This window comes from Anoplolepis gracilipes, chromosome 10 (assembly GCF_047496725.1).
Source record: "Anoplolepis gracilipes chromosome 10, ASM4749672v1, whole genome shotgun sequence".
Lineage (NCBI taxonomy): Eukaryota > Metazoa > Arthropoda > Insecta > Hymenoptera > Formicidae > Anoplolepis > Anoplolepis gracilipes.
The window spans coordinates 579,941-606,494 of NC_132979.1; the positions used below are offsets into that span (position 1 = coordinate 579,941).

The 26,554-nt window shown below is 36.3% G+C and overlaps 1 protein-coding gene across 3 annotated transcripts in view; it reads left to right on the plus strand.

Annotated features, from left to right (window-relative positions):
- The window catches only part of Carpa (Carbonic anhydrase-related protein A), a 142,084-nt gene that overhangs the window by 97,923 nt on the left and 17,607 nt on the right, over positions 1–26,554 (plus strand). For all 3 annotated transcript variants that reach the window (XM_072900622.1, XM_072900625.1, XM_072900623.1), the window contains exons 4-5: positions 6,444–6,635; positions 20,625–20,720. In XM_072900622.1, the coding sequence (XP_072756723.1) occupies positions 6,444–6,635; positions 20,625–20,720 (288 nt within the window). The remainder of the gene's footprint in view (positions 1–6,443; positions 6,636–20,624; positions 20,721–26,554) is intronic.

The window sequence follows — 26,554 nt, forward strand, 5'->3', positions numbered from 1 at the left end:
GCAACGATATTGCCCGCCAAAGGATATACAATAAATACGCGACGTGCGATCGCGACAATAACTCTTTGTACCAGATGCAAGTGACCAGAACTTGGCTGGCTGGCGACGAAGATATTATTGCGCTGTCTTTCCGTGTCTCTTTATATCTTGACTCCTTTTATCGTATCTCGTAGCATTTTTCGCATTTCGTGCAAAATGCACGCATATTTTTCATAAATCTTTCATCAAATAAAAGATAAATATCAAATGAGAGATATAAGTGTCAAGATATTTTATTAAAAAAACTGCACTGCAAGAAATTGTGCTTAATAATTTAGTCTGAAACATTTTTGTCTGAAATTTCACATCTGGATATCTGATCGTAATTTTAGACGATCTTAATCATCAGAGTCATTATTCTGAAAGTTCAGACAGTATGTCTGCAGTTATTTTTTTCACAGATAAATATAAAATGTTGCCCGATACTATTGAGATTTGTTGTAAAAATAGTTTCGTATCCGATGTTGTTTGCAAACTGATGAATGTAATAAGGGAAATTTTTAAAAATCTTTTTTCGCTTCACTTTATTAGTAAAAAAATAACTGCAGACAAGTGTCTACAATGTTTTTTTTTTTTTTTACAGACACATTGAAATTGCACCTAGATCTGAAAACATTCAGACAAAAATGTGCTTAAATTTGTAAATTTCTGATTTCTTAAAATATGTTACATTATTTATATTACATTGGTACATATATTATTACAGTGTTACGTTTATATTGTTCTCTGCATTTCTTCACAATTTTATCGACATTTTGGCTTATTCGCTCTCGTATTATTCGTGGATGGGCAACCAGATACTCTTGCCCATCCACGGAAGTCGTAGATAGCGATACCTGTATCGCTTCCTGTTCCTGTTTCCTCCGAAGAGAGAGGGAGAGAAAAATGCGCATTCATCGACTTCTTTCGCAGAGACGGACCACAAAGTGTCTTCCGCGGAAATGCACGTGAAAAGGTTTAAACGCGCTTGCAAGGTATCGTTTGCCCTGTCGTTTCTTTCCTACTCTATGACCAGGTCCCGTTTCCATTGCTCTTTTCGTGCCCGTCCTAGAGTCAATCTTTCTTACTGACGGGGGTGGCTGCGCCGGTTCTCACGAGCTGCTACCGTCGTCTAGATGCATTCCGCCGCCCGCTTTGAAATGCGCCACGAACGGGACTCTTCATTGTTTGCCTACCCTCTAGCAAACGACTGCCTCTTTCTCCTTTCACCCTTTAGCGCGGAAAGCGCGCTAAAGAGAGTTCTCTCGAGTGCCCACCTCTCTTGCCTTTTGCCGTGCTGTTAAACGCGCTCACGACGACGCGCCCTTTTACCCTTTCATTGAAATAAGCGTGAAACCGCACGTCGAGAAATCATACGCGACAAACGCATGTCTCGAAATTTGGAAACTTTTCTGTACAAGAGCGATGAACAATTTCGTTTGAAAATGAGGAGATACCTATACTGCAAAAAGCGGGAAAATAGAAGAAACTTTTTTTTCTCCGGGAAAGTACGTTTTTCTCGCAAAAGAGCGAGACTCTCGATGTGTCGGGAAATGCGCGGGGGATAAAACGAGAGACCCGGGCTTGGTGCGAACGGAAACCGCACTGACGTCACACCTGGTCCCGCGCTATTTAAACGCGGTCTCGGCTCTCGGGCCGTTTCATAGCCCGACGTCGCCCCCCCCCCTTCCCCCCCTCCCCTCATTGGTGCGAGACCGAGCGGTGCGAGACCTCGGGAGGGAGAGAGCCTCGTGAATTTATACGCCGTTTAACCCGGTTAAAACTTTGGCACTTAAATTAAACAATAGAACGAACCGCGCGTCCTCCCCGACATCCCCTGGAGTCGAACGTACGTCTTCGGCGGAGTCTGCTCCGACCGTTTCATCTCCCTTCGTTGCCCTGCGGCTCTTCCGGTTCTTCCACACACATACATCCCCCTTCCTCCCGCTTCTCTTTCTCTCGAGTCCGTTCGTATGGCCAGTTTGCTCGCAAGAACGTATCTATAGATCGTTTCACAGAGCGATAGCACAGTCGTAGATACCATAATTTAACTGTGAAAACTCGTGTTTTTGGAACCAAACTTGAGTTTCCCCGGTATTATCCGATCGCTGTTTTATACAAATCAATAATTTATGAAAAGAATTTTGGAGTTTTAATTATAATTATCAATACTTTATTACAAAATTGTAGCTAGGAATTTATGGAAAGTATATAACACATACGATATGCGTTATAAAATATAGAGAAGAATTTTATGGTTATATTTAAAAATAATCATTATTATATATAAAAAGTAAATGATTAATAAGTTAGATTTAATAATCTTAATAATTAATAAATTTAGTTTTAGTAATTAATTCAACAATATATAAACAATTGATGAAATGCACATTTTATATTATCTACTGTACAAAATATAATTGCAGACTAATTGTAAATGTCTGCAAAGTCTTTCTTACAGACACACTGTCCGAATTTTCAGAAGAGTTTGAATCTTAAAATATTCTTCTAAACTTTGAAAAAAATGACTAATGATTAAGACAGATTGTCTGAAATTACTTTTAGATACCCAGATCTGAAAATATAGATAAAAATGTGTCTGACTTCTTAGGCAATTTTTTAGGCAGTGTTTTATAAACTTTGGGCGGGGAATAAGAGTTACTTAAAAATTTTGTAAGTTATCGTCGAACCATCCTGCAACCTCGACGCGCTATTTTCCCGTCGTAATTTTATCGCAACAAGTGATCGGGGAGTAGATTTCGGGGAGGAAAATAGCCTTTACGAGGCTATTCTCCGGCGCGCATCTAAAGTTGCCGTTAACGGCCCGTCGATATACCGCAATACGTTCCTTCGCACAAACAATCCCCCACGAAACCGGCGAATTGTATACCAATCGTCGATTCCTGGGTGTACACCCTGATGGTGGCGGTTACATGCGCGAGCGTTTCGATAAACCCAATCGTAGAAACGCTCTAAGAAACGGTTATATGACGGTTGTGACGTAACCGTCATATAAACAGAACCAACTGTCGATTAACTTGCGTTGAAAAAAACGCGCGAGCAAGAGAGAGTTTTATACGAATTCACGAAGAACGTGAGTCCCATGCGAGATGATTCTACCTGGTGGCCACTTAATTCGTGTTCATTACTACTACGGACAATTTTGCCATGGTACCTGGCTTCTGGAGGGGTCTTTCGAAAGGTGCAACGTTTCAATTGCCTCCATGTTTTACGTGAGATTTTACGCTGGATTTTTACTCAGAGTTTAAACTGAAAGTCTATCTTTGTCTCATCAAGATATCTGTTTCTACTGCAGCTCTCGTTCGAGACTTTGAGAACGAAGTATAGTTCCGAATTTAGTATAATCAGGTATATGTAATTGAAAACAGTTTGCGTGTTAGTAGAGACAACTGAAATCTATTTTTCATAGTTGTCACGACTCCTAGAATGTAATCGCGAAATTAGTAATCTCTATGGAAAATCGATTTAGCGAGTTTCAGGAATCTCATAAACAGACTTTACGTCAGGATTCTCTGAACGCTCTTAACTAATCGTCTTGAAATTTGATTATATTCCCACGATTTCTCCCAACATTTCGGTGCATTTCCGTTACCCGAAAAAGGAAGTTGTCAGACAGCCATTAATTGTGAATCACTGTCACGCCGCAAAGTTGATAAACTTTACTACTTTCTTTCAGTCTGCTTTAGAGAGTTAAAAAATTTGATTTTTTTTTTTTTACATTTTCTGAAAAATATGCCCTTCAAATTTTATTGGAAAATTCACAAAATTGACAAAGTTGCTTTAAGTAGGATAATGCACGGTTAAAGTAAAGATTTGCTCTGTGTAATATAATTTAATTTCAGAATCGAAATATTATCTTACATCGAACAAACTTTTTTATAGTAGGTAAAACTGTACTAAATGTTATAGTGTGCACAAAAATTTCTACAAATAAAAAGAAATTTTAATTTTACAAATATACACTTTAGCTCATAAATTAATCATTAATTTTATATTTTAAATGCTAAAAGCGCTTTGCGTAATGTCATGTAAAATTTGAATATCGAAATGTATTAGCTTTAATGACTTTTGATGGTGATCCGTTCGATTCCTCTCCTAAATACATTTTTCTCAAAACACTGTTTTCAAAACTGTGATACGATGGTTATCTTTATTTCTTTTTGCATAAAAGAAAACACTTTTGAAGATATTAAATCTAAATAGAATTTAAGAAATTAATATTTTTCTTTTTCAAGAAATAAACAGTGAAATTAAAATATCTACAAACAAACAATTATTAAAATATCTAATTTTAAAATGGGACACTTTATTTTTCAATTTTGTTCTAATAATGAAATTAAGTTTAATGTAAATATTTTACGAAATAAAACTAGACCGTGTTTTTTCAAAAATTACATAATGTTTACAAACATGCTACGCGCAGAGGCTCGATCTAGGAAAAGCTAAATATAAAAGTTTTAAAAATACCGATATACTGTTTAAATATCAATAAAAAATATACGTAAAAGTCTAAAAGGATCAATTTTTTATACTACTATAATAGATTGAGCTTTTAAGAAATTTAACGTCACGTGTTTCTTACATCTCGACATCTTCCCCTCACTTTTCTCTTTCAATCCCAATTCTCTCATGAATTCTGCAGTTCTCGTAGGAGAACAAAACGACAGCCGACAGAATGTGCAATGACGATTGTTCGGACTAAGGGCGGACGACTTTCCGGGCGAGAGGGAAAGCTCAGAACGAAGGGGTGCCAAGATGGAAGGTGATCCGACCCCCGAGCAAACTTTGAGTTTCCTCGGAAAGAAGGCCTTTGTGAGCATTCAAGATCGCACGGAACTATCGTGTTCTGCCGCGAGTGCTCTTCCGGTTTCTCTCTCTTTCTCTTACCGAGACTCGTTTCCATTGATCCAAGTTTCGAAGACGATGGTACGAGGCCGAGGAAAAAAAAGGAACTTAGACAGAAGGCAAAAAAGACGAAAGGGGCGGACGAATTATTCCTGGGGGCAATCGAGGGGGTAGAAATCTATCGCGAAATAATGAGTTATGCACCATTGACTTTCTCTCTCTCTCTTTCTCTTCTACCGCGCGCCGGCACCGGCGCCGGGGGAAACGTCGTCGCGTCGTCTGCTCGTTTTCATTTTTCTCTGTCATCGCGAAGGAGGAAGGCCGTTTTGTCGATATCTTAATGAATTTAGAAGAAACAAGGAGAAATTTTTTAAATGAGCTTAACAATCAACATTGTCGTAACGATCCAATTGTTTAATAAATACATATTTTAATATTAATATTATTTTAAGATTTTTTAAAATTTATAATTTAATTTTTTAAATATTTATATTTTAGTATTATTTTAAGTTTAAATCAAATTTTAATATCTTTTCTTTGACATACAATCTTTCTATACAATAAAAGCAGTTGTGTTGACCAAAACAATAGTTTTGCAAAAATAATGTTATAAAAGATTGTTCAAAATTTATTTTTACATTTTTTATAGTAAAGTTTAGCTTATGCAATATAATAAGTATTTTTTAATGCGTTTGTATGATTATATATATTAATGATATTTCGAAAAGGCTGATGAAGCTGAGATGATTCTACATTAGTTTATTACGGAAAGGTTCTACGAGAAAAAAAAAAATAAGATAAAAAAAAGGAGAGGCCAAAAATCTATTGCAAAATAATAAGTTATCTCCCGTCGACTTTTGCCGACGTGTCTTTCGCGGCTGGCTTCTCCCCGAGGTTACCTCATTATTTCTAACTGATGATGCCATAATTCAGGTTCTTGGCGACGTACAAGAAAATGGACTTCTCCCCGGCCTCGTCTTGCACTTTGCCGAGCTCCTGTGCGACATGGCACCGTGTCTGGTTTTGCTATTCCATCCAATTAAATGCTTAATCAATTATCCCGCGGACGACGAGTTGCCGCCCTTTCTTGTAGACATCTTTGCAGCCGCGGCTCTTATGCAGCTCATTACGATAAAGCGAAAGTCATTGTTCGTGAATCTCGTTTTAAAGTACATGGAATTTACATTAAAAATCTTACGTCTTACCGTTTTGTCAAACCATTTTGATTTACATTAAGAAAATCGCGCGAATCTGTTTGAATCTTATTATATTCCGCGTATGATTACATATTTTTTTTTTATCACAAATTTAGCAATGTGTTATTTTTTTAAAATATCATTAAATTTTTTTTTTTTCAAGCAATAAAATATTTATCGTTATAGATAATATATTTAAAGATATTTTAATATCAAGAAATATTTTGAAGATATACGTATTATTACGAGTATTTTTTTATCTTCATTTTTTTGTACAGCTGATATTATAAATTTAATTGTGAATTATAATTGTCCAGTTACATGTAATAACACTAACAAAGCTTCAATCTGTTCTGGTTTCAGATTTCCGGACATTTGCACAATACTGGGCAGTTCCTGGTGTTTAGAGCAGACAGAGAGGCGAAGGTACGAGTCAATATAACGGGTGGTCCGCTCGCCTATCACTATCAGTTTGAAGAAATATACATTCATTATGGATTGGACGACGGTCACGGTTCTGAGCATCGTATTAATAACTATGCTTTTCCCGCCGAGGTGAGTTTATATGTATATGATATAAAAGTATTACAACAACGCTGGCTTGATTATACGTGAATTAGTAACAGTCAATTATATCGCGTAGCCAATAAAATTGTCAATTAAATCTGCGCGTTGAGTGGAATCTCGTAATTAAATACTACTAATTGATTTTAATAAAAGAAAACTTAAAATTTTCCACAAGACACGAAATTGGTGGATGAAATTTTTTTTCAACTTGAGATATTTGCCCTCTAATTACATATTTTTTTGCATAATCAAATGCATAAATAAAGCCTTTTAAACCAGTAAATATCGGAAATAGAATTAATGAAGGTAATAGAAATCATTTCTGGATTACTAGTTAATCGAATCGCAGATTTCCGTCGCGTTTATTGAAAAGTGCCTGCATTTTTCAATCGACAGATATCGTTCACATTTGTGGCGATCCATTTCGGAGATCGTTTCGAATGTTAATTACAAATTTATGTACGCGTTTCGATTCTCATAATGTTCTGATAACGGATTCTCTTTTCCTTTGGAAAAATCTATATGGACATTAGAACTGTGTGCGAAATAGCAGAATTTTATTAGGTACTATTAAAGAGATTTAAAAAAAAAAAAAAAACCTATCGATTTTTCATAAATAAATGAGCTGATTTTTCACGATAAAGAGTTGGTTACGAGAAATAAATTTCAAGTTTTGTGGAAATTTGCGTAATTGCTCGTGTTATTAACTAATTACAGTTTATTGTACATACATCTCTTTGCAGTAAAATAATACTTACAACTGTAACGTATCTCTCGGTTTACGCCAACCACAAACACGGTACAACGACAATCATGAAATTCTAATCACGCCATTATCCGAGCAATCGCTTTACAAAGCGACAAATAATTAGGATTATCATGTAATTTGCAGTTTGCCAATTAATTACAACCGCAATGTAGCAGTCAGGGGGTATCGGGGGAGGAGGGGGGGACGGGGAGGGGGACGTGCTTGTGACACAGGCACAAACGGCACGGATCTCTCGTAAAATTTTACATATTGGCGAACGTGATTTTATTCGCGAATGAGCGGTAGGTACGCGAAATCATTGCCGTAAAACGAGAGGAGAGGATGACCCGGGAGTGACGATATAATTAATTGAAATTAATTACGTGCCGGCATCGTAACGAGACAAATTAAACATTCGTTAAACGGGACATGACAGCGACCCAATTAACTGTGACCCGTTTATTCCTCTCGAAAAGCCAGTCCACACAAACTCGTTTCCTCTCCCCCCCCCCTCTCTCTCTCTCTCTCTCTCTCTCTCTCTCTCTCTCTCTCTCTCTCTCTCTCTACGCAATTCAATTTTCTTAAATCCACAAAATAATGCGGTACGATCCACACCATCATCGAAGCGCTAAGCTTGTCTAAACCGGAAAGCGGAATCGCTCCATGACTTTGCCATACTTTGTTACCACTTTTCCCCTTCGATCGATATATTCTAACGTTTTCTGTTAAAAATTTTATATTGAAATAATTATTGTACGCTGTAAAAAATTGCATAAGAATTTAGACATACTTTCGTCTGAATTTTCAGATCTCAGTATTTGAAAGTAATTTCAGATAATCTGTCTTTAATCATTAGAGTGGTAATCATCATTTTTCTAAAAAGTTTCGAAGAATGTCTGTTCCGTCTGAAAATTTATGATATTGACTGCAGTTAATTTTTATACATTAAAAAATGTATTTATAAAATAAATTTCACTCTATGGAATATTTTGAAACAAAAAAAAAAAAAAAAAAAAAAAAATTACGTGCGGTATTCCTGAGATGATTGAAAATATACGTAATATTCTTCGAAAGATGGATAACGATGGAAAAAGTCGCAACGGGATGCTAGCGAGCGAAACCCATACGAGAAAGGTATTACCAAGCCTGCTAAAAAATGAAACTTGCGAGAGCGCGCGGTTGAATCGATGGAAATGTAATATCGATTAGTACTTCTCTCGTAAGTACAGGTCGGAAGATACTTCTCCCGCCTTTTTTTCTTAATGACTAAAAAAAGGCAGATTAATGAATCCGCGCGACCGGGGGGTAATTATCGAGAATCGATAATCAAGAAGTCTAAATGCATTTGTAGGATGTCGAATCGGTGATACGATCCCACAAACGCGGATCTCTCATTTATTAAAACTCGGTGTACCTAAAATTCAATATGCCAATAATAACCAGCTTCCTGGTCGCAAAATTCTCTCTCAGATAACGATAATAAGTTACAAATGTCGGCGATAGTTCAATTCGAATATCGTCGCAAACGCTTATTTAAATAAATAAGCTACCAATAAAAATCTTATTTATAGCTTGCAAGATTGCCTTTATCAGAATTCCGATTAGAGATTTTTTTTTATTTACTAAAATACACTATTTATCTGATTAATTTTACATAAGAATTAATTTCCTAGTGTGTATATACTTGAATGATTTTATCTCTCTCTTTCTCTATTTTCAATAATTTATAATTACACTTATTTTCTACTTGAAATCGATAATTTGAAGATGACATAATTCAATTACAATTTTGCCAATTAAACCATTTCTATATAAGTTTATTAATATATAATACTTTGATAATTGATCCTGTTCAAAACTTTTAAAATGTGATCTTGTTTAATGCAGCATTTTATATAGACTTTAATTTGTAGAAAAGTTCTATGATAAAAGCTCTCTCTGATCTTTTGATATAAAGATACGATAAATGAAATAAATATCTATAATTGCGACAGCGTAAATCATTTATCCAATAACATTATCAGGAAAAACATTTCTCTAATGTGCATTTTTCAGGTGCATTATTGATTTTACAAAGAACTAATCTCTAAAAAATTCTAATTTTACAACAATGTTAAAGTTATTTTTACTTAAAAATAAGATTCAATTTGCTCCGAAACCTGACACGAGATATATGCCACGAGAAGTAAATCCGGAATATATCGGAATATATACCTCTTATATATTTTTCTAGATACATGTATATATGTGTGTGAATGAAAGAATGTCGAATATCATCTGGCCCGAAGATACGAAGAATTTAGATACGTAGTTTCCAACTGGAGGGTATATTTTTATTTCGACATGCATAGCAATCCGCATATACGTAGTTGCCATCTTGACGCATCGAACTTCGATTTTCCAAGAAATCGTGCTTTCAAGAAAAAGCTCTCGGAAGGACATCGTATGTCGCAACGATATCCTTCCTTCTCTCTCACGTCTATTAAAATACGATGCGTCCCGTGATTTAGAGTGGGAAAGAGGGGTGGTTTACGAATTTACATTGCAAGACACATGGAGAAAAGCGGCGAAATGCGGCCGGCCGCCCATTATACATCCCTCAGTGAGGAACGGGCTTTCAATGGCGTCGTGAATCAAAGCCAGTCACGTACCATCGTACGGTCCACCACCCCCTACGGGTCTAGCTTACGCCGCTCCTCTACTATATCGAGGCCACCGACTCTACGCGAGCGTATGTGAATTAATTTCGTGGCCGGCGCAAGAAGAGCGACTCTGATATTTTCCCGCTTGCGATCTCAAGTGGAGGAGGGTTTATTACACACAAATCTTGCTAGGTAAAAAGAAAAAAAAAAAAAAAAAGAGAAAAAGACAAAATGCCAGGATTAAAAATCATCCGGGAAAATTTGTGTCAAAATACTTTGTTTTGAAAAATCTTATTTCGTTCCGCGATAAAAAGGGTGATTTTTCTCCAAATGTATGGCACTCGAATGTATCGAATTTCGGGAACGTTGGAGAAGTGGTTAGAAAGGTGTTGATATTAGATAGATAAATACACAACACGATAATTTGCGCGATATGAAACATTATAGTCAATAAAGAGAGCATAACGTGTTTATTGATCATTGATTCAGTTTTCCCCCGGGGAGGGGGGAGGGGGGAGGGGGAGAGAGAGGGGAGAGGAGCAAATACAATTATATCGGTATCGCGCACACATACATTATGCTAGGTGTACGATAATGCTCAATAGGCTTCCGTGTGTATTCAGTGTGACAAAAGTTACTCATTCAGAAGAGCGACTACCTTCAATGGAAACAAACCGATATTAGTATGAATCGAATAAGCTATAAAATTAAATGTCGAATTTCTCATTGATTATTGTCTCTCACGATTGTAAATTCGAAATGTCTGATGTATAATCGCGACTTATAATGCGCACATAACTAATTGTAAGATGGACTATCCGTTTTTCTCAGTATTTGATTTTTCAGTTAGAGTCACGCTTCTGTCTCGCGAAGGAAATTATTCTTTTTTTTTTTACCGATCCATCAGGCAGAGCTCGCAGCTCACGTGTGTACCACGTGTACGTATAATACGTGAGTTTGTTACACGATTTGCATTCAAATGCAATAGCGGCGTCGTTAGCAACGGCAACGGCGCGTTAAAAAGCCAGGCGATTAATCAACGACGGTGAAGGGCTCGCATAGTTCCGTGGCGTCAAAGGGACGCGAATAATTCAAGCTGCGGAGCGGCATCTTGGCTGCGTAAACACGGCGCTATAATGAAATCTGCATTAATACGTGTTTCCAGGAAATCCTGGGAAGGGAGGAGGAGAAGAGAGAGAGAGAGACAGAGAGAAGATAGTGGACGAGGGAGGAGGATTGGCGGTTGATGCGGTTGATGGTTTAGCCGGGGGAAGGGAGGAGAGGGGGAGGCTCGGTTTGAAAGCCCTAATTCCCTGCCCAGGACAAGAGAATTCCAAGAGAGCCAGGACTCTCGTGCGAGAGTCTGACTCGTAATCGTGCGTGTTTGAGGGACCAGCCGAGCCGAGCCGGTCCGGTCCGGTCGCTTTGATGCCGAAAGCCTACTCGAGGAGCCAGCTGATGGAGTACCTAACCTGGAGCAAGGCACGCTTCTGAAATGGAGGGGGGGGGGGTCGTCCATCCCCCTCTCTCCTCTCCCTCCCTCTTCTCTGTCCCCTTCGTATCGCAAGACCGATGTCCACGGGAGCCAGGGTGTGCGTGCTATTTAGCCAGATCGGGCAGGCCTCTCAGTCGAGATCCGTTCGCGAATTTATGGTCGTTGTGCCAGGACCAAATTGGGTAAACCATTGTCTAGTATTGTCTGCCATCGATCACGTAAGAAACGTCTTCCGGTACGATGTTTTACCTCCTCACGCGCATATTCGATATCTTCAAGATCGAACTGATGAAGGGAAAGAAGGGAAGAAGATTTATATATGGAGTTCTGCGGGTGTAGAAAATAATGTTTAGAGCAAAAGATTTTTGTTAAGCGGACGAATTTGCGCGGATCATAATCATCTGTTTTTTATGCGAGTTGAAGTTTGCATAGCTCTGCTCGATAAAGAAAGTAATTAGTGAAACTTTACCGCAATCTGCAGTGTGCTAGAGAATAATTTGTTAATTAAAAGTTTCCAATTTTTATAAAATTACGTCCATTTACACGTAAATGGCAGAATAATAACTTTGCCGTCGCTTTATATAAATAAACATTTAATTTATCAAAAATATGTCGAGAGGGAGAATTTGTGTCGTGTTGGTTTTGATATTAATTGTAAAAAGTCTAATCGGGGCGCGCGCGCGTGGCAAGATAAGAGAGCGCGAATGAAACAATTCTCTTTTCAGAATGATTTTTCTTTTTTTTTTTCAATTTGTTATTTTTTAATCGGCTTTAATTCGCGAGCTAATAAATTTGCAAAATTCAATCGACCGATTTAATTTCGGCGAATCGAGACCGAAATAGAATGGCGGCAGTGCAAATGCGACCGAGCGATGCCGAGGGTCCTTTTGATAGGAGCGAGCGCTCTGACAGCCGGGTATACCCACTAATGGTCAAACAACGTGGTACGGGATTCGAGTGCTATGATTATGCCACCGGAGCGTACACAAATTGACAGGCATAATTGGTTTAATTTCTGCATGGCGTCCAGTTTGTGGAACGCGGCCGTTTGGAATTGTCTGGAAGGACGCTAATACCTTAAAGCTCGTCGCGTCGTTATCAATGCACTTCATCGCGTAAACAGGAAACGCACAAAGACAACGAAATTATGTCGTATGTTAACTTACATTTAACATTAATAATTAATTAATTAATTTTATTGTCGTTTATATTAATAACTAATATAATATCATGTTAATAATTAATTAAATTGCATTTTTCCCGCCAAGTCAAAACGATTAATAAACCACACAACAGACAGTGTAATTATCTTCCTTACAATTATTTCCTATATATTATATTTTAATAATAGAGATTTTTTATTTTACGAACAATCTTTTTTAAATTTGTTAACTTTTCAGCTTTATCATTCAGTTTACGGGAAAAGTTTTTTTTTTTTTTATTAGGGGAAACGACCCTACGCACCAACGCGCGTACTGAACGTATGGAGAAATAAAGGGAAATCCGAAATGGTAACGCGCGTATATTCGTTTAATTATTCCGCGCAGAGCTTTAACCAGTCGAGAGGTCCTAGCGGGCGTTTTCGTAATTGTAGTGGTCGTTTATAGTTGAACGACCCTCGTCGCGTCGCGATTGTGTGTTGTGACGAGCCGCCTCTTCTACTTCCGGTTTGTGTTAAAAGGTCACCGAGGCTCGAGAGAGGGTGGTACCCTCGACTCTTTTTTTTTTTTTTTTTTTTTTTTTCTCTCGCACTCATAAAGGTCCTCTTTCGCCACTCATTCTCTCTCCGCCGCCGCGGATCTCTCGGCACTCGTCTTCTTGAACGTCATTAAAATTTTACGACGTTACGGCGTTACATATTAAAAGCGGACTCTGTAAACTCTGGTGAATAAATTAATAATCGCGATATTGATTCGACTTAATTGGATCGCGGGACGGTATGTAACGTGTTACGAGCTCGTGTAGCTTCGGAACCTTATTAATTAATTTCGTGTTTATTCTACACACATTATACGCGCAAATGATGCGTTGCCCGTTATATTTTCACGCATACACACACACACACACACACACACACACACACACACACACACACACACACACAGACAGACAGACAGACAGACAAGTGCGCTTATTTTCATTATCCTTATTTAATAAAATTCCGGTTGTCCCATACGCGATAATTGATTTAATTGAAACGAAAACCGCCGATAAACGGCAGTGACTGCCGGCCATTGTCATAAGTGCTATTAATGCGTTATTTGGAACGATGGGAAATTGGAATACCGAAGAAACGTATTATTCGCGTTTGACGTTTAAAACTCAGTGATCAAAAGCCCTGGACAAACACAGATAGACGAGATAATATCTGCGTCGCGAGAGGAGACTTTTTTACCCGCCGGGGGTTAAAGCCTTATTAACGATACTAAAACGTAATTAGCCATAATTTGAAAGTATAATCCCCTCCCCACGTTCAATTAACGCCGACGCGATATCACGGTAATGGAGTACTCGGCGGTTTTTCCAAGCAAAATGACGCAAGAAGACGTATCTACATATGAATAGCAGGGACTCTCAGGACGTCTTCGTGTGTGTGTGTGTCTACATACACACACACACACACACACACACATATATATATATATATATATATATATACGTATTGTATATTTATTTGTATACATATACGCATCTGCATATTAATGTACGCGTATGTCTCGGTATGTTGTATTGTCACGTCGTTGTGTCCGTATAGACATTCTCTGTGTGTGTATGTGTGTGTGTCTGTGTGCAAGCAGCACTCGTGGGTTATTATGGAGAGTCGGTGGATGGGCAGGTGGGTCGCGGTGGTAAAGGGGCAAGGGGGAGGTAGAGGATGCGCCGCATTACAGCTGTATATCTATCATACTAGAATAGCGCATTGTGCCAGAAATCGTGATGGCATGCCCATAGGCCGCAAGAACGCCGTAAGCGCATCCTCTAATGTGTGAATTATCCTTGATGCACCGTCCTCGCGAATGCGAGAAAAAAAAAGGCAGAAGTAACGATGCGACTGATGTGAGATTGCACGCTGATGGAGGTAATCTTGTCTAGGATGTATAATAAAAACGATCTATTAAGTGCAGTTCCCCGGTTAAAGGTAAAAGGGAGTCGATGAGACGACTAGAAAGAGATATTCCTTGTGTCGAAGAGTTTTTATATACAAAATTTTCACATTTCATATTTTTCACAGTTAAACATCGCGAAATAAATATTTTATCGTGTATATTTTTATGTAGTAAATATACACAAGGAAAATGTGTCAAGAACGATAGCTGGGCGGTACGAAAAATTGAAGTAAACATTATACAAGTGTCAGTGGACAATCAATACGCGCGGGGCATGAATTTTCATTGACGCTTTAATGTACCCGTCAAGTTGTGGCCATTTTATCCGTGATGTCCCGTCCATTTTCTGGCGATGCGTTTACCTTTAATGAGAAATTAAATTTCACGAGTACGTAAAATGTGCGGGCAGAGTTGACTTTGAACGCCAAATATTTTGGCATCCGTTATGACGTTTTTACATCGCTTTGCCACTCTTCGCTTCGCAATATCGTGTACTTTATAATTACGAAAAAAAAAAAAAAAAATCCGCGTTCGCATTTTTTATTAAAATATTCGAAGCACAGATATCAATTTGTCCGTTTTATTTGCTACAGTTTATTTGCTTACTGTTAATATACATATTGCTGCATTACAATATAGTTGTATATGAAATCTCTTACGGTTATAATTCACAGAGGATTGAATCGAAAAATTTAGACGATAAGAGTTTATTTGTTCAAATTTAATTGCAACCTCTTGGATTTGTCGAACATTAATTATACTGACAATACGTTATAATTTGTGTCTCTTGTTTCGAATCGAGTTATTTTAATCCTTCAGAGTTGCAATGTATTTATGTTTGTCAATTTAATTTTCAACATTTCACAATTGCTCAGTTTTTTTTCGCATTTTTGTGCTTAAATTGAAATCGATTCTAAATTTGATAAAGATATTTTACATCGTTCAGGTAGCGCCTTATATATAATACCCGACCTTGCATATCCTCGAGGTGCCGATTTTTCAGTTTAATACGTCAAACCCCTCGCGATCGCACTCACTGATTTCACACTTGATGCATCCAGCGAATGAACCGCGCGTATCGAATATTCATATCGGCCGTGACTCGCGGAACGTTATCATCTGCTCCCAAAATAGAGGCGTAAGAAGAATACGTTACGAAAACGCATCACTCGATTAGGAAAAATGGATTTATCTATTATTTTATAATTTTATTTTTTAAAAAGAAAAATTCCTTCTTTAATATATACATAAATATACATAAATAGTATTTAAACAGAGATTTATATATTTATCATATTTTTTTTACCGAGATTGCTGTTTGCAAGAATGAAATGCGTGACGCGGATGTTTGTAATCAGATTCAGACAAAGTTTACATGTGCAAGACAATTTCGTGCGTTTCAAAGCAGCTTACATTACACCTACAAGATAGTCTTGAGAGGTTGTGGCTATAAGTTAACTAGTATCATGTTATATAATCGAATCAATTAATCATAATATATAATTCAAAAATGGTTATATATTTTTTTAAAAATCTATAACCTTTTAAAATTAAAAGGTTATAGATCTTGTCTGATAATTTACATCCTTGAATTTGTTTCGGTAACTCTTTAAAATTTGCTAGCTTTCTCTTGCGCGCATACAATTAAAATACAAGATATCGTTCTAAAAATTACATTGCTTATTAAATTACGGAATTGTACAAAATACATTGCTTCGCACACAAGCGTATCGTAGATATATTTATGTGACGTCGCGTTTAATGAAGCCGGTACGCGAAATGGAGGTGCTTTTGCTGTTCCGGACTAGCTACTTGGTCGGCGTTTAATTCCAAATGCGGGTAAAAATAATGTTGGCCAGTGACAGCGTCGCCGGAAGTGTCGCGCTTAAAGAGAGGATAATGCGTTTACCTCTCTCGAATGCGCGGTTCTTGGTGTTTGTTGGGTCTATCGCACAGTCTTGGCAGCTGATGGTGATTATGCTCTAGTGGCGGGCAAAAGTGGCGGGTAAAGCACGAGGAGGAGGCGGTCGTGAAAGAGGGATCGGGCCAGGATGAGAGGCAGAGAGAGTGCAGAAGATACGATGGAGATCGGATGGTACACGTGAAGTGTAGGTGCTTGGAGGAAAAAGAGGGCCAGCTAGGCACTTCGCGGGTTACTCGCGGTGAATTCCGAATTTCCAGGGCGTAGCGAATTTCAGAAAGCTCGACTATATATACCCTTAGAGCTCGGTCGTCAAGTAGGATTTTGCTCGCCCGTGACAACGAATTTTAGAATCGCCGCGTGCTGGCTAAGAACCGCAGAATTTTACCCGGGTTCTTTCCAGAGATAATGGAGGGACAAAAAAAGCAGGGCACAGCTTTTACTTTTGAGAATAAAAAAAAAACTCGTATATGTTTTATATACAAGGCAAATTTACACAAGGTTACTAGATTTATTCCTACATAACTTTATGTAGAATTTAAAATATTATTTAGTCCTATTTATTATGCACGCGAAACTATTCAACGCGCGTAAAGTTTATTAATTAACTGAAACCGAAATGTTAACCGCATTTTATACATGTTAGATGGAATGTTTCATTTGCTGGACAGAGAGAAAGAAGTTTAAATGGAAAATAAAATGGAAAATATTTTTATTACATGACCTGATTTATAATACTCGAAGGGGGTAAACTTACGAATCTGCATCAATAACGTTATAACAAGCATGTTGAAAGCTGATTTGTTGGATACTTGTTAAGAACGTATTTTCCTTCCATCAGCTGTATTGATTGACTGTATATAAAAAAAAAATCTAAAAAAAAAAAAATAGTCAAGAGAAAATTCTTTGGATCTATTGGATAATTAAATTTATATATTAGACATTAGATATAGCTATATTAAAAGAACGTTCGAGCTTTATTTTGATAAAAAGATTAAATAAATTATACGGCAAATACATAATTGCAAGATTTAGACTTTAAAGAAAAGAGAGGAGAAAATATCGAGTATCACAAAATCATTTAAAAATTTTTAATAACAAGTAAACGTGTTAAAAAAATAACGTATTAAAACGCTTGTATATACGATAAGGTTACGTTTTTTTTTTTTTTTTTTTTTTTTTCTCCATGTACATTGGTAAAAGTTGTGGTTATAGATGCGTATATGTACTTCTTAAAGCCAGAGTTGTAGATAGTGTCTTGAAATATATTCATGCATTAAATTTCATGAAGTTTAAATGAGTGTTCTCTGAACTCTTCACAGACGCTGTTGTTTTCGTACCTAACTTCCGCTTCTGTTTGCCCGCGATAAATATTGAAACTTTCAGTTTGCATGTAAAAACTGTCAATCAAACGTCGAAATAAGTCGTTTTGCTGATTCACTTAATTTCTTCTTTCTTAAAACTTGTCGGAAAGTTACGTCGAACACAAACTTTGCTCTCGTTTTCATGTTATTTGGCTTACTTTTTAACCTAAAATTACAAATGAGAGATAACAGAGAAAAAAATGTAATCAATCAAGATGCGAGTTATGCGTTTATCTTAGATGTATAAAAAAAAAAACAAGAATATATATACAATCATCTGAATGGAAAATATATTGCCATATGACGGTAACAATTAATTAATATCTTTTATCAATATTACGAGTGATTTTTATAGAAGAATAGATTCAAACAGTGTGTAATGTTATTATGCGTCTATAAATATTTGAACATATATGTAAATTAAATGTAATAAATAATGTTATTAAGCGTCTATAAATATTTGAATATATATGTAAATTAAATGTATGATTCACATTCTTAATTACTCGTTTTAATAATGCAGGAAGCGAACACAAAAGTAAGTAAGTAAATCCATTTCCGTCTTTAAATTTTCAAAAAACCGCGGATTAAAAAATGGATATATATCGTCAATTTTATTCTCACCTTGTCGATATTACGTCAATAAACCATCTGTCGCTATTGAAATAGAATCGCGTTTGAGGGGGTACAAGATTTTTCGATGCTCCACGTAAGACGGCGGTGCCTACTTTGACGAGTGAAACGAGCTACCGAGAGAAAAATATCTCGCTAAAAGGCAGAGGAGAGATGAAGGGACGTGCTGTGAAGGAAGAGAGGAGTGGGTGGGAGGGGAGGAAATTTCACGAAAATGAAAAGAAAGAGAGAATCTTTCCTATTCCTAGTAGTACGAGTCGTACTTTGATCAGACGCGCAGTGGATTTACACTCACTCCAGGCAATCCCTCCTCTTCTCGCGTCATCTTTTTCTCTCTTTTCTTCTCGCATATATCTTGCATCCTTCTCTACTTTCCGTACTTCATATCCTCGTTCCCGTTTCAACGGCATATCCGCCGTCTTTGAAAAAGAACTCGTCACATCGCGGGCATTTCAGATACCCTTAGGCATAACCGGAAGTGCCGTGGCAATGCTATTACCTTGGTAGAAAGAAACAGATGTATGGTTACGGTGAAAAAGGAGGACAAGAGAAATGGAGGAAATACAAGAGAGCGAGAGGGAGGGAGGGAGAGAGACGGGAAATACGTCAAAGGGAAGCGATCGCGGCGAAAATCCTTTTCTTCGCGAAGAGGACACGTACGCGTCGCGTCGCGTCGCGTCGAGTCTTTTCCGCGCTTTATCCAGCGCATACGGAACTTATAGCAGGTGACATTCGCGGGGAATAAGACACGGAAAATGAGATGTATGTCCTAAAAACAAGATGCATTTCACGAGCGACTTGGTTTCCGCTCCTTTATAAACTGAACGCCGCTCCCTTGTGTACACACCGATGATAGATCCATCTTGCGATTTATTTGCATATATATACAATACTATAGATATTATTCGAAAAAAATTACATAGCATATTTGTCATTAAGTCTTATCGACTAGACAGTTGCAGTGAAATATAAATAATTAATTACAATATACATTAAATCTGAATAATTATTGTCTTTTTTTAATTTAATTTTTTGTGAAATATAGATATTTTTATCATAATAATGTGGCTGCACATTTGACGTATTTTATTATATTAAGAAATATGAAAGAGAGAGTAAAAAGGGGAAACATCTGAAATGTGATCAGATATCGAAGAAAATCTTGTTTTCGAAAATATTTTAATATTTTTGCAAAAAAATGTACATGCACATGTATATGGTGTGAAAGAATATTTTTATTTTATTAAAAAAACGAACATTCTAATATGAGAAGAGGCATATAAAAATGCCAAAGGAAAAGTGCATCCATGATATGGTATGCGCTTAAGAATCTTGGTGCTCTCTCTGAAGTTTATATACTCGCATCAGAATGTGATTTAATAGGTATGTGTCCGATGAAAATATTTGTGGAATATTTATTTATAAAGCATACAAGATGAAGCCCCCGAATACGTCGAACGTATAGATCATTCATGCTGGAATTTTCTATCGATTTCTTTTAATTTTACTATCATCGAGTATACCTTGTAAAGTTAAGAATATACAATAAATACGTAAAAGTATAAATAATAAAATATGAAATTTAATTTTATATAACATAAATTCTTTTATATATATATATATATACATACATGAGTTTCTTAAAAAAATTAATAAAATAAATATCTATGAAAATTAACATTTTTTGTTCATTAAATAAATGTTCTTGGTCGTGAGTATAATATTATAAGAAATCTTTTGATATTAAATATATCGTGCTCGGCATTTAATTAAACACAATAAAGCCACCTGGCAACTATCTATGAGAGACGTGATTGTAAGAGAGCTCGATCTCGAGAACAGATAGAAGGAAGGAGCCACGAGGGATGGGAGGGAGGAAACAGCGTAATACGAGGCATCGTCGGGCACGAAATGTTCCAGAATCTAAACTCTAAACTCGAGAATTTGTTCGTGCGAGAACGGAATTTGTCGGTGTGTGATCGCATTGCGAGAGATACGGTTATGCTCGGCGGCATAAGATTCCGTCCGAAAAAGTAGGTAATTTCTTTGTGTGGTTGTCTGTTGCAGATACAAGTCTACGGCTTCAACGCCGAACTGTATCACAATATGAGCGAGGCGCAGCATAAAAGTCAAGGGCTGGTGGCGATCTCGTTGATGGTTCAGGTGAGTGAATTTTTTATCGAACACGCGCTCTTAACACGAAAGTTTTCCTTCATTTTTCAAATTCTTTTAATCCACGACAGTTTGCCGCGCTATAAATTACAGCCATGTAATTTTCTACGCCATTAATAAAGACGTAGTTAAAGATCGCGCTGATCTTAGCTCTACCATATAATCTCAATACTTTAGGCAGCGTGCGATATTTATGATAAATATTTAGAAACATTTTTATTTTTTATTTTTTTTTTTTTTTAATATAAATTTATATAAAAATTTAAAATATAAATATTTTATCCATATTTTATATACGTATATTTAATTTTTTAAAATATTATTTAAATATTTTATATATATTTTTATGTACATTAAGAGAAAAAAATCAAAACCTGCATTCGACGCATTACTAAAATATAGATTAAATATTTTATAATATTTACAATAAAAAAATAAATATTTGTAAATAATATATTTTGTAAATATTTCTCAAATATTTGCTGGGATTTATGATAAATATTTATGATCTGTTCAGTCTAAGATTGTGAAAAAATTCATTTCTTTTAATAAATATTTATAAGATGTTTAAATAATTATTTTAAATATCTCGTATAAATATTTTGTATATATTTCGTAATGATTGTTTGCTGTCTGGGATTATATGTAACAATATAAGAGAACAAAAACATATATGTAAAAAAGCAATGTTTTTGTATTATATTACAGGACTGGTGTCGATGAGTCTACTGATTTAATTCGGCGAACGAAGCGCATAAATTAATAATTACGTTGGCAGTTAACACCTCCGTCGTTCCCCATCCCCTCGACTCTTGTCAAGCCAACGTGTTATAGCGAAGCCCCGTTCCTAACAGGGCATATCGCGATACTAACTTTCGACTTTGGACCGCACTTAGCTTCTCCCCTTTACAAATGCATTCGGCGTAGTAGAGATTACGGTAGTTAGTGCGTGACAGATGCTAGCCAGCCGCGCTAATAACGCTTGTCTCTCGCCCCACCAAATAATGAATATACAAATTCCTTCGAGTTTACTTAACTCTTTTTTGTGGCAATATCTTTGTTGGAACTGCATCCGCAGACGAATATATCAGAAAGATAATTTAATTTAGGGCGTGATAAATTTAGTAAAATTTTCTCGAAAATAATACACGTTAAAAGATGCAAGAGAAAGACAAATGTTTTCGTTAGAAATTTAAAAAATCGATCCTAAAGAAACGCATATGAAATGTTGTTTTCAAAATATACGCGACGTAGAACGGTGGTGAAGTTTATTAAATAGGCATTAATTACACGTCGACAAGAGCGAACATTATCCGATATTTTTTCAAACAACACGCCCTACCGGCTCTTACATTCCCGACCAACAATATCATTATTATGGCATAATTATTTCGGTCGAAGAACTGCGAGAACAAACACGCGGTAACTTTCCCAAGACGCGTGGGGCGCTTAACACAGGAATAAATTTCAAAGTTTTGAGAGGAGCCTTCTGGTTCCGCATGCCGCAGTTAAATCTGCGTCGCGATCCTTCCTATCCCTCCTATACGTCTCTCTTTCTCGTCTTTCTCGTCTTTCTCGTCGTGCTCTCGTTGATTTATATTCCCTCTCGTTCTTCTCGATATAAACGCCGAATCGTACTGCTGACGGTTATTCCCCGAGGTAGACAATCACGACGTTTGTACACTTGTCGATCAATGAGAGCACGATAAATCGATAAATCAACAAATTTATAAATTCTACACATTTATTATAAATTGTACAATTTTAAATAATACAATATATCTCATTCATAAGCAATAGCAATTATAAATTTTTTTGTAGCAGTTAAATCAAAATTCTTAAAAAAAGAAAAACTTCTTTTATCAAAGTGCAACAATATATTAATAATAATCTTAGAGACTTACAACCAGTATATTAATAATAACGAAATATTTGATGTGTGTATTATATATAACATATAAATAAATAATATTGGTAATACAATTTTCAAATTACATTTGCGATATTTGCATATATATTACATTACGCAACATACTATATACATTATACATCTTACAATAACTGGATTTGCCATTATATATTTTTTTTGCATCGCAACAGTATCGGATACGCGAAATGTATGTATGCATGAAGAATAAATCGGATTGTGTCGATCAAAGCGATACGATTTTAATATATGGAAAATAACGAACGCATTTCCCGTTCGTATTTCCTCTTCGAGTAGCAAAATTATTACCGTGAAACAATTATCTTGCTTCAACGCTCATGGATAACTGTTTCCAACGGCTTCTTGCAGATTATTTGCAAGCCAAATTTACATTCCTCTATGGGGAAACATTATGTCATATTCAGTTCTTTTTTTTCATAATTTTTTTCTATTTTACAAAAAAATCCTTCTTTTAAAGAGAAAGGGAGAAAAATTTACTATTAAATTATATATAAATATCAAAATTAACGCGTGCAATATATTCGTGTTGATCTAACGTTACAATTTCTTCTTTGTGAGATTAGAAAAGTAACAAGTTTTTCTAACAAAAAAAAAGTTGGAAATTAAAAATAAATTGCAAAGAAGGATTTTTTTTGCAGAAATTAAACATTTAAAGGATTAATAGTGGATTCTGGACGAAAATTTTATTCCGACGAATCTAATATTAGATGTAAAATTATGTGTTTATATAAAATACATGTATTTTTCGTTTGTAATGAAAGTCACGATTGCACCGACAAATTTTTCATCGTGTTATATTTTTGAATAGAAATAGAAAAGCGCGAGCAAATTTATATCCTCACATTTTCCGTCGAGGAAGAGGAGGGGGGGGGGATATTTTTCGCATATCACAATCTAAAATGCAAGAGATTAGCGTCACGTAACTCTCTCTCCTTCCCTTCCTCCCCGAAGAAGGGCGCGATATAAAACATGCAATAACCACCGCTAACCCGACTGTGTATTTACCTTCGGAATAACTTTGAAACTTTCAACGAGATGCGACTTCTGTCGGCGGCACCCTCTTTCTGGGAGGGCGGTCTTTTGCGTCCGTTTTTCCGTTTCCTTTTTACAACTTAACCTTCGAAAAGCGCGGCGGCGAAACGAAAACGATGAAAGAGATAGAACAAGAGATGAGAGAAGTGTACGTCGTAACGACTATAGGATCTAACGACGCACTTTGACTCGACAAACGACACAGCAACTTTGAATATTTTTAAGGGGATGTTTACGAGCCACGGTGATGGCTGAGCGAGACGATGAAATGAGAGTTCGCCGACGCGATAATGCCGAACATAATAGCACTTTTTCCGCTGAATTTTACAGCCCCGCCGCTACGTGCGCTATTACATTAGCTCTCGTTACTTGCCGTAACCCGTCTGTTGATTAATATGACAGATAAGTTATAAATATTCAATGAACCTCACTAAAGATATGGCCCGAGTGCAAAAGATTTTTTTTAGTAGCTTTCATTTCTCAAATAATTTTTTTTAATTAATTTATGTATTTATATATATATATATATATATATATATATATATATATATTAAATTTTAATATATTTTCTGAATTTATATTTTTGAATTGATATATTTTTTTAATTTATTTAGGACATAATTATATATTTAATCACTCAAAAAATTTTTTGTACAGTTATATATTTATAATTGAGATATTTGATTTTAAATTAAATGTTTCAACGCGCGAGAAAAAGAGAGAGAGAGAGAGAACTCTGCATTTTATTCATGATGAATGAGATAAAGTTTTGAATGTCATAAATTAAAGTCTCTGCATAAATAGGAAATATTTCGGGTGACCGCAAAGTAATTTTCACTTCCAAATTCCAATGAGGCCAAAGTATAAATTCGGATAAATACGCGTCCGTAGAAAGGTCAGCGTTTTGAATAATCCCAAAGCGTACGCTACGGCATCATCCTTCCTAGAAACCTTTAACAGGTGCTCGATCTCCCGACGAATAGATCGTAAAGGCGTGTCTGGAGGCAACGGGTTGACGACTGTAATTCAAACGGATTATACCCTGGGGTGTCTGAGGGATGAGATCCAAATGAGTCGGTACCCCAGCGATAATGTCGGGGTACTTCCACGATCTCGGATCTACTCTACTCCGTCGACGTTTTAACGCGATATAATACTGAAAACTTTGGCGCCAAATAGATTTCTATCATCAATATATATATATATATACGCTGATTAATAAAGGAAATTTTAAAATATGACAACATTTTATTTTATAAGCTTCAATTATTTACAACATTTTATAGCGTTTATTTTCAAATACTTTATTTTACATAATTTTAATTTTATATTGTATATTGATTTTATAATTTTTCATTTTATACTTTACATTATAATTTTATATTTTATAATTTTCATTATTTTAATTATTCTATAGCTTCTATTTTAACGACTAGCTTATTGCAATAGACGCAGTATAATTAAAGTATTCATTATTGCAATTTTGATAATTTGTACAATTACGCGATAATTGACATAATTGTGCGCCACTTAATTCTGACCTTGCCACGTACAAATGGCGCGTGTCAATTGCTGCTGCGATTGCTTCATGGAATGTCGAAAGGTCAGCGAGAGAAACTATACTACACGAACTACGGCGATTAAAACGGAATCGAAAGTTTCTTGGAAAAATACGACCCAGAACCTAAAATCTATGAAGTATAAACACACGATGCTGTGAAAGCTATTGGGAAAAAAGTTTCGAAAACCCTGTGCTCGAACAAAGTGCGGAATAAAAAAGTTTATTCGCTACACGCGATTCCGGCGACTTTATTTCCCGCGAATTTACTTGTAATTCATTCGCCAACTAAATTACATAAAAACACGCGTTTTTATTGTATTAAGAGAGCGAAATTTGCATAATAAAATAATAGTAGTTAATCGTTCAGTTCCTCAATTTTTGCAAAAGCGAAAGTGAAAGATATAATCGATCGATTGTAATAGGATGACAGAGACATCGTCTCCCCCATTTGTTAGACAAATATTCCTTATCGACGCAGCTGTGATGATTAGCACAATCGGTTGTTTATCACTTACACGCTGCGAGGAAATTACTGATTCGTAATTACGCCATGCGTCAATTTGCCGCGACTGCCAGTCGGTACCTGATCTAATGAGAAAAGACGAGAATTACGCGCTACCCCGGAAGGAGAAATTTGGTCGACATGAAGGGATTCTATATCCTTGCCAGAGGGGAGAAAACAAAGAGAGAGAGAGAGAGAGAGAGAGAGAGGGGCCTGGCTAACTCTCCACAGCCATCGGATAGATTGCATAATATGACGTGGAGTCGTGCATTGGCTATTCCCCGCACAGGTTTGGTGCAATATCCTTTATCCGTGATCACTATAGTGGTAAGCTCGAGGGAGACTAAAAGGACCAGGGGTCTCTCGCGCGATCGATACGATCTCAGGACGACGGGGCGTCGTCGTTGCAGAGCTTGTTTATTGCCCGACTACCGCGGAAATTACGAAGCTACAATTACAAATTAGTGTGCACTTGATTTGCCAAACAAGTAGCAACATGCTGACGGCGTAACCCGCAATTGCAGACCGGATTTAACTAGATAGACTTTGGCCCGAATGATGTCGGGATTTAACGTTGCAGCTGATTTTGCAGCACTTTATATGCTGAACATTGGATTAAGTAAAAAGCGGATTAGTGAAATAATTCATGTGCATATATAATTACAAAGACTATTTAATTTAAAGGAAAAAAAATTAAAATAAAAAGAAATAAAAATGAGTAACAATATAATACAATATATTGGACTAATAATTTTCAATACCGAGAGGAAAAGAAATATGCT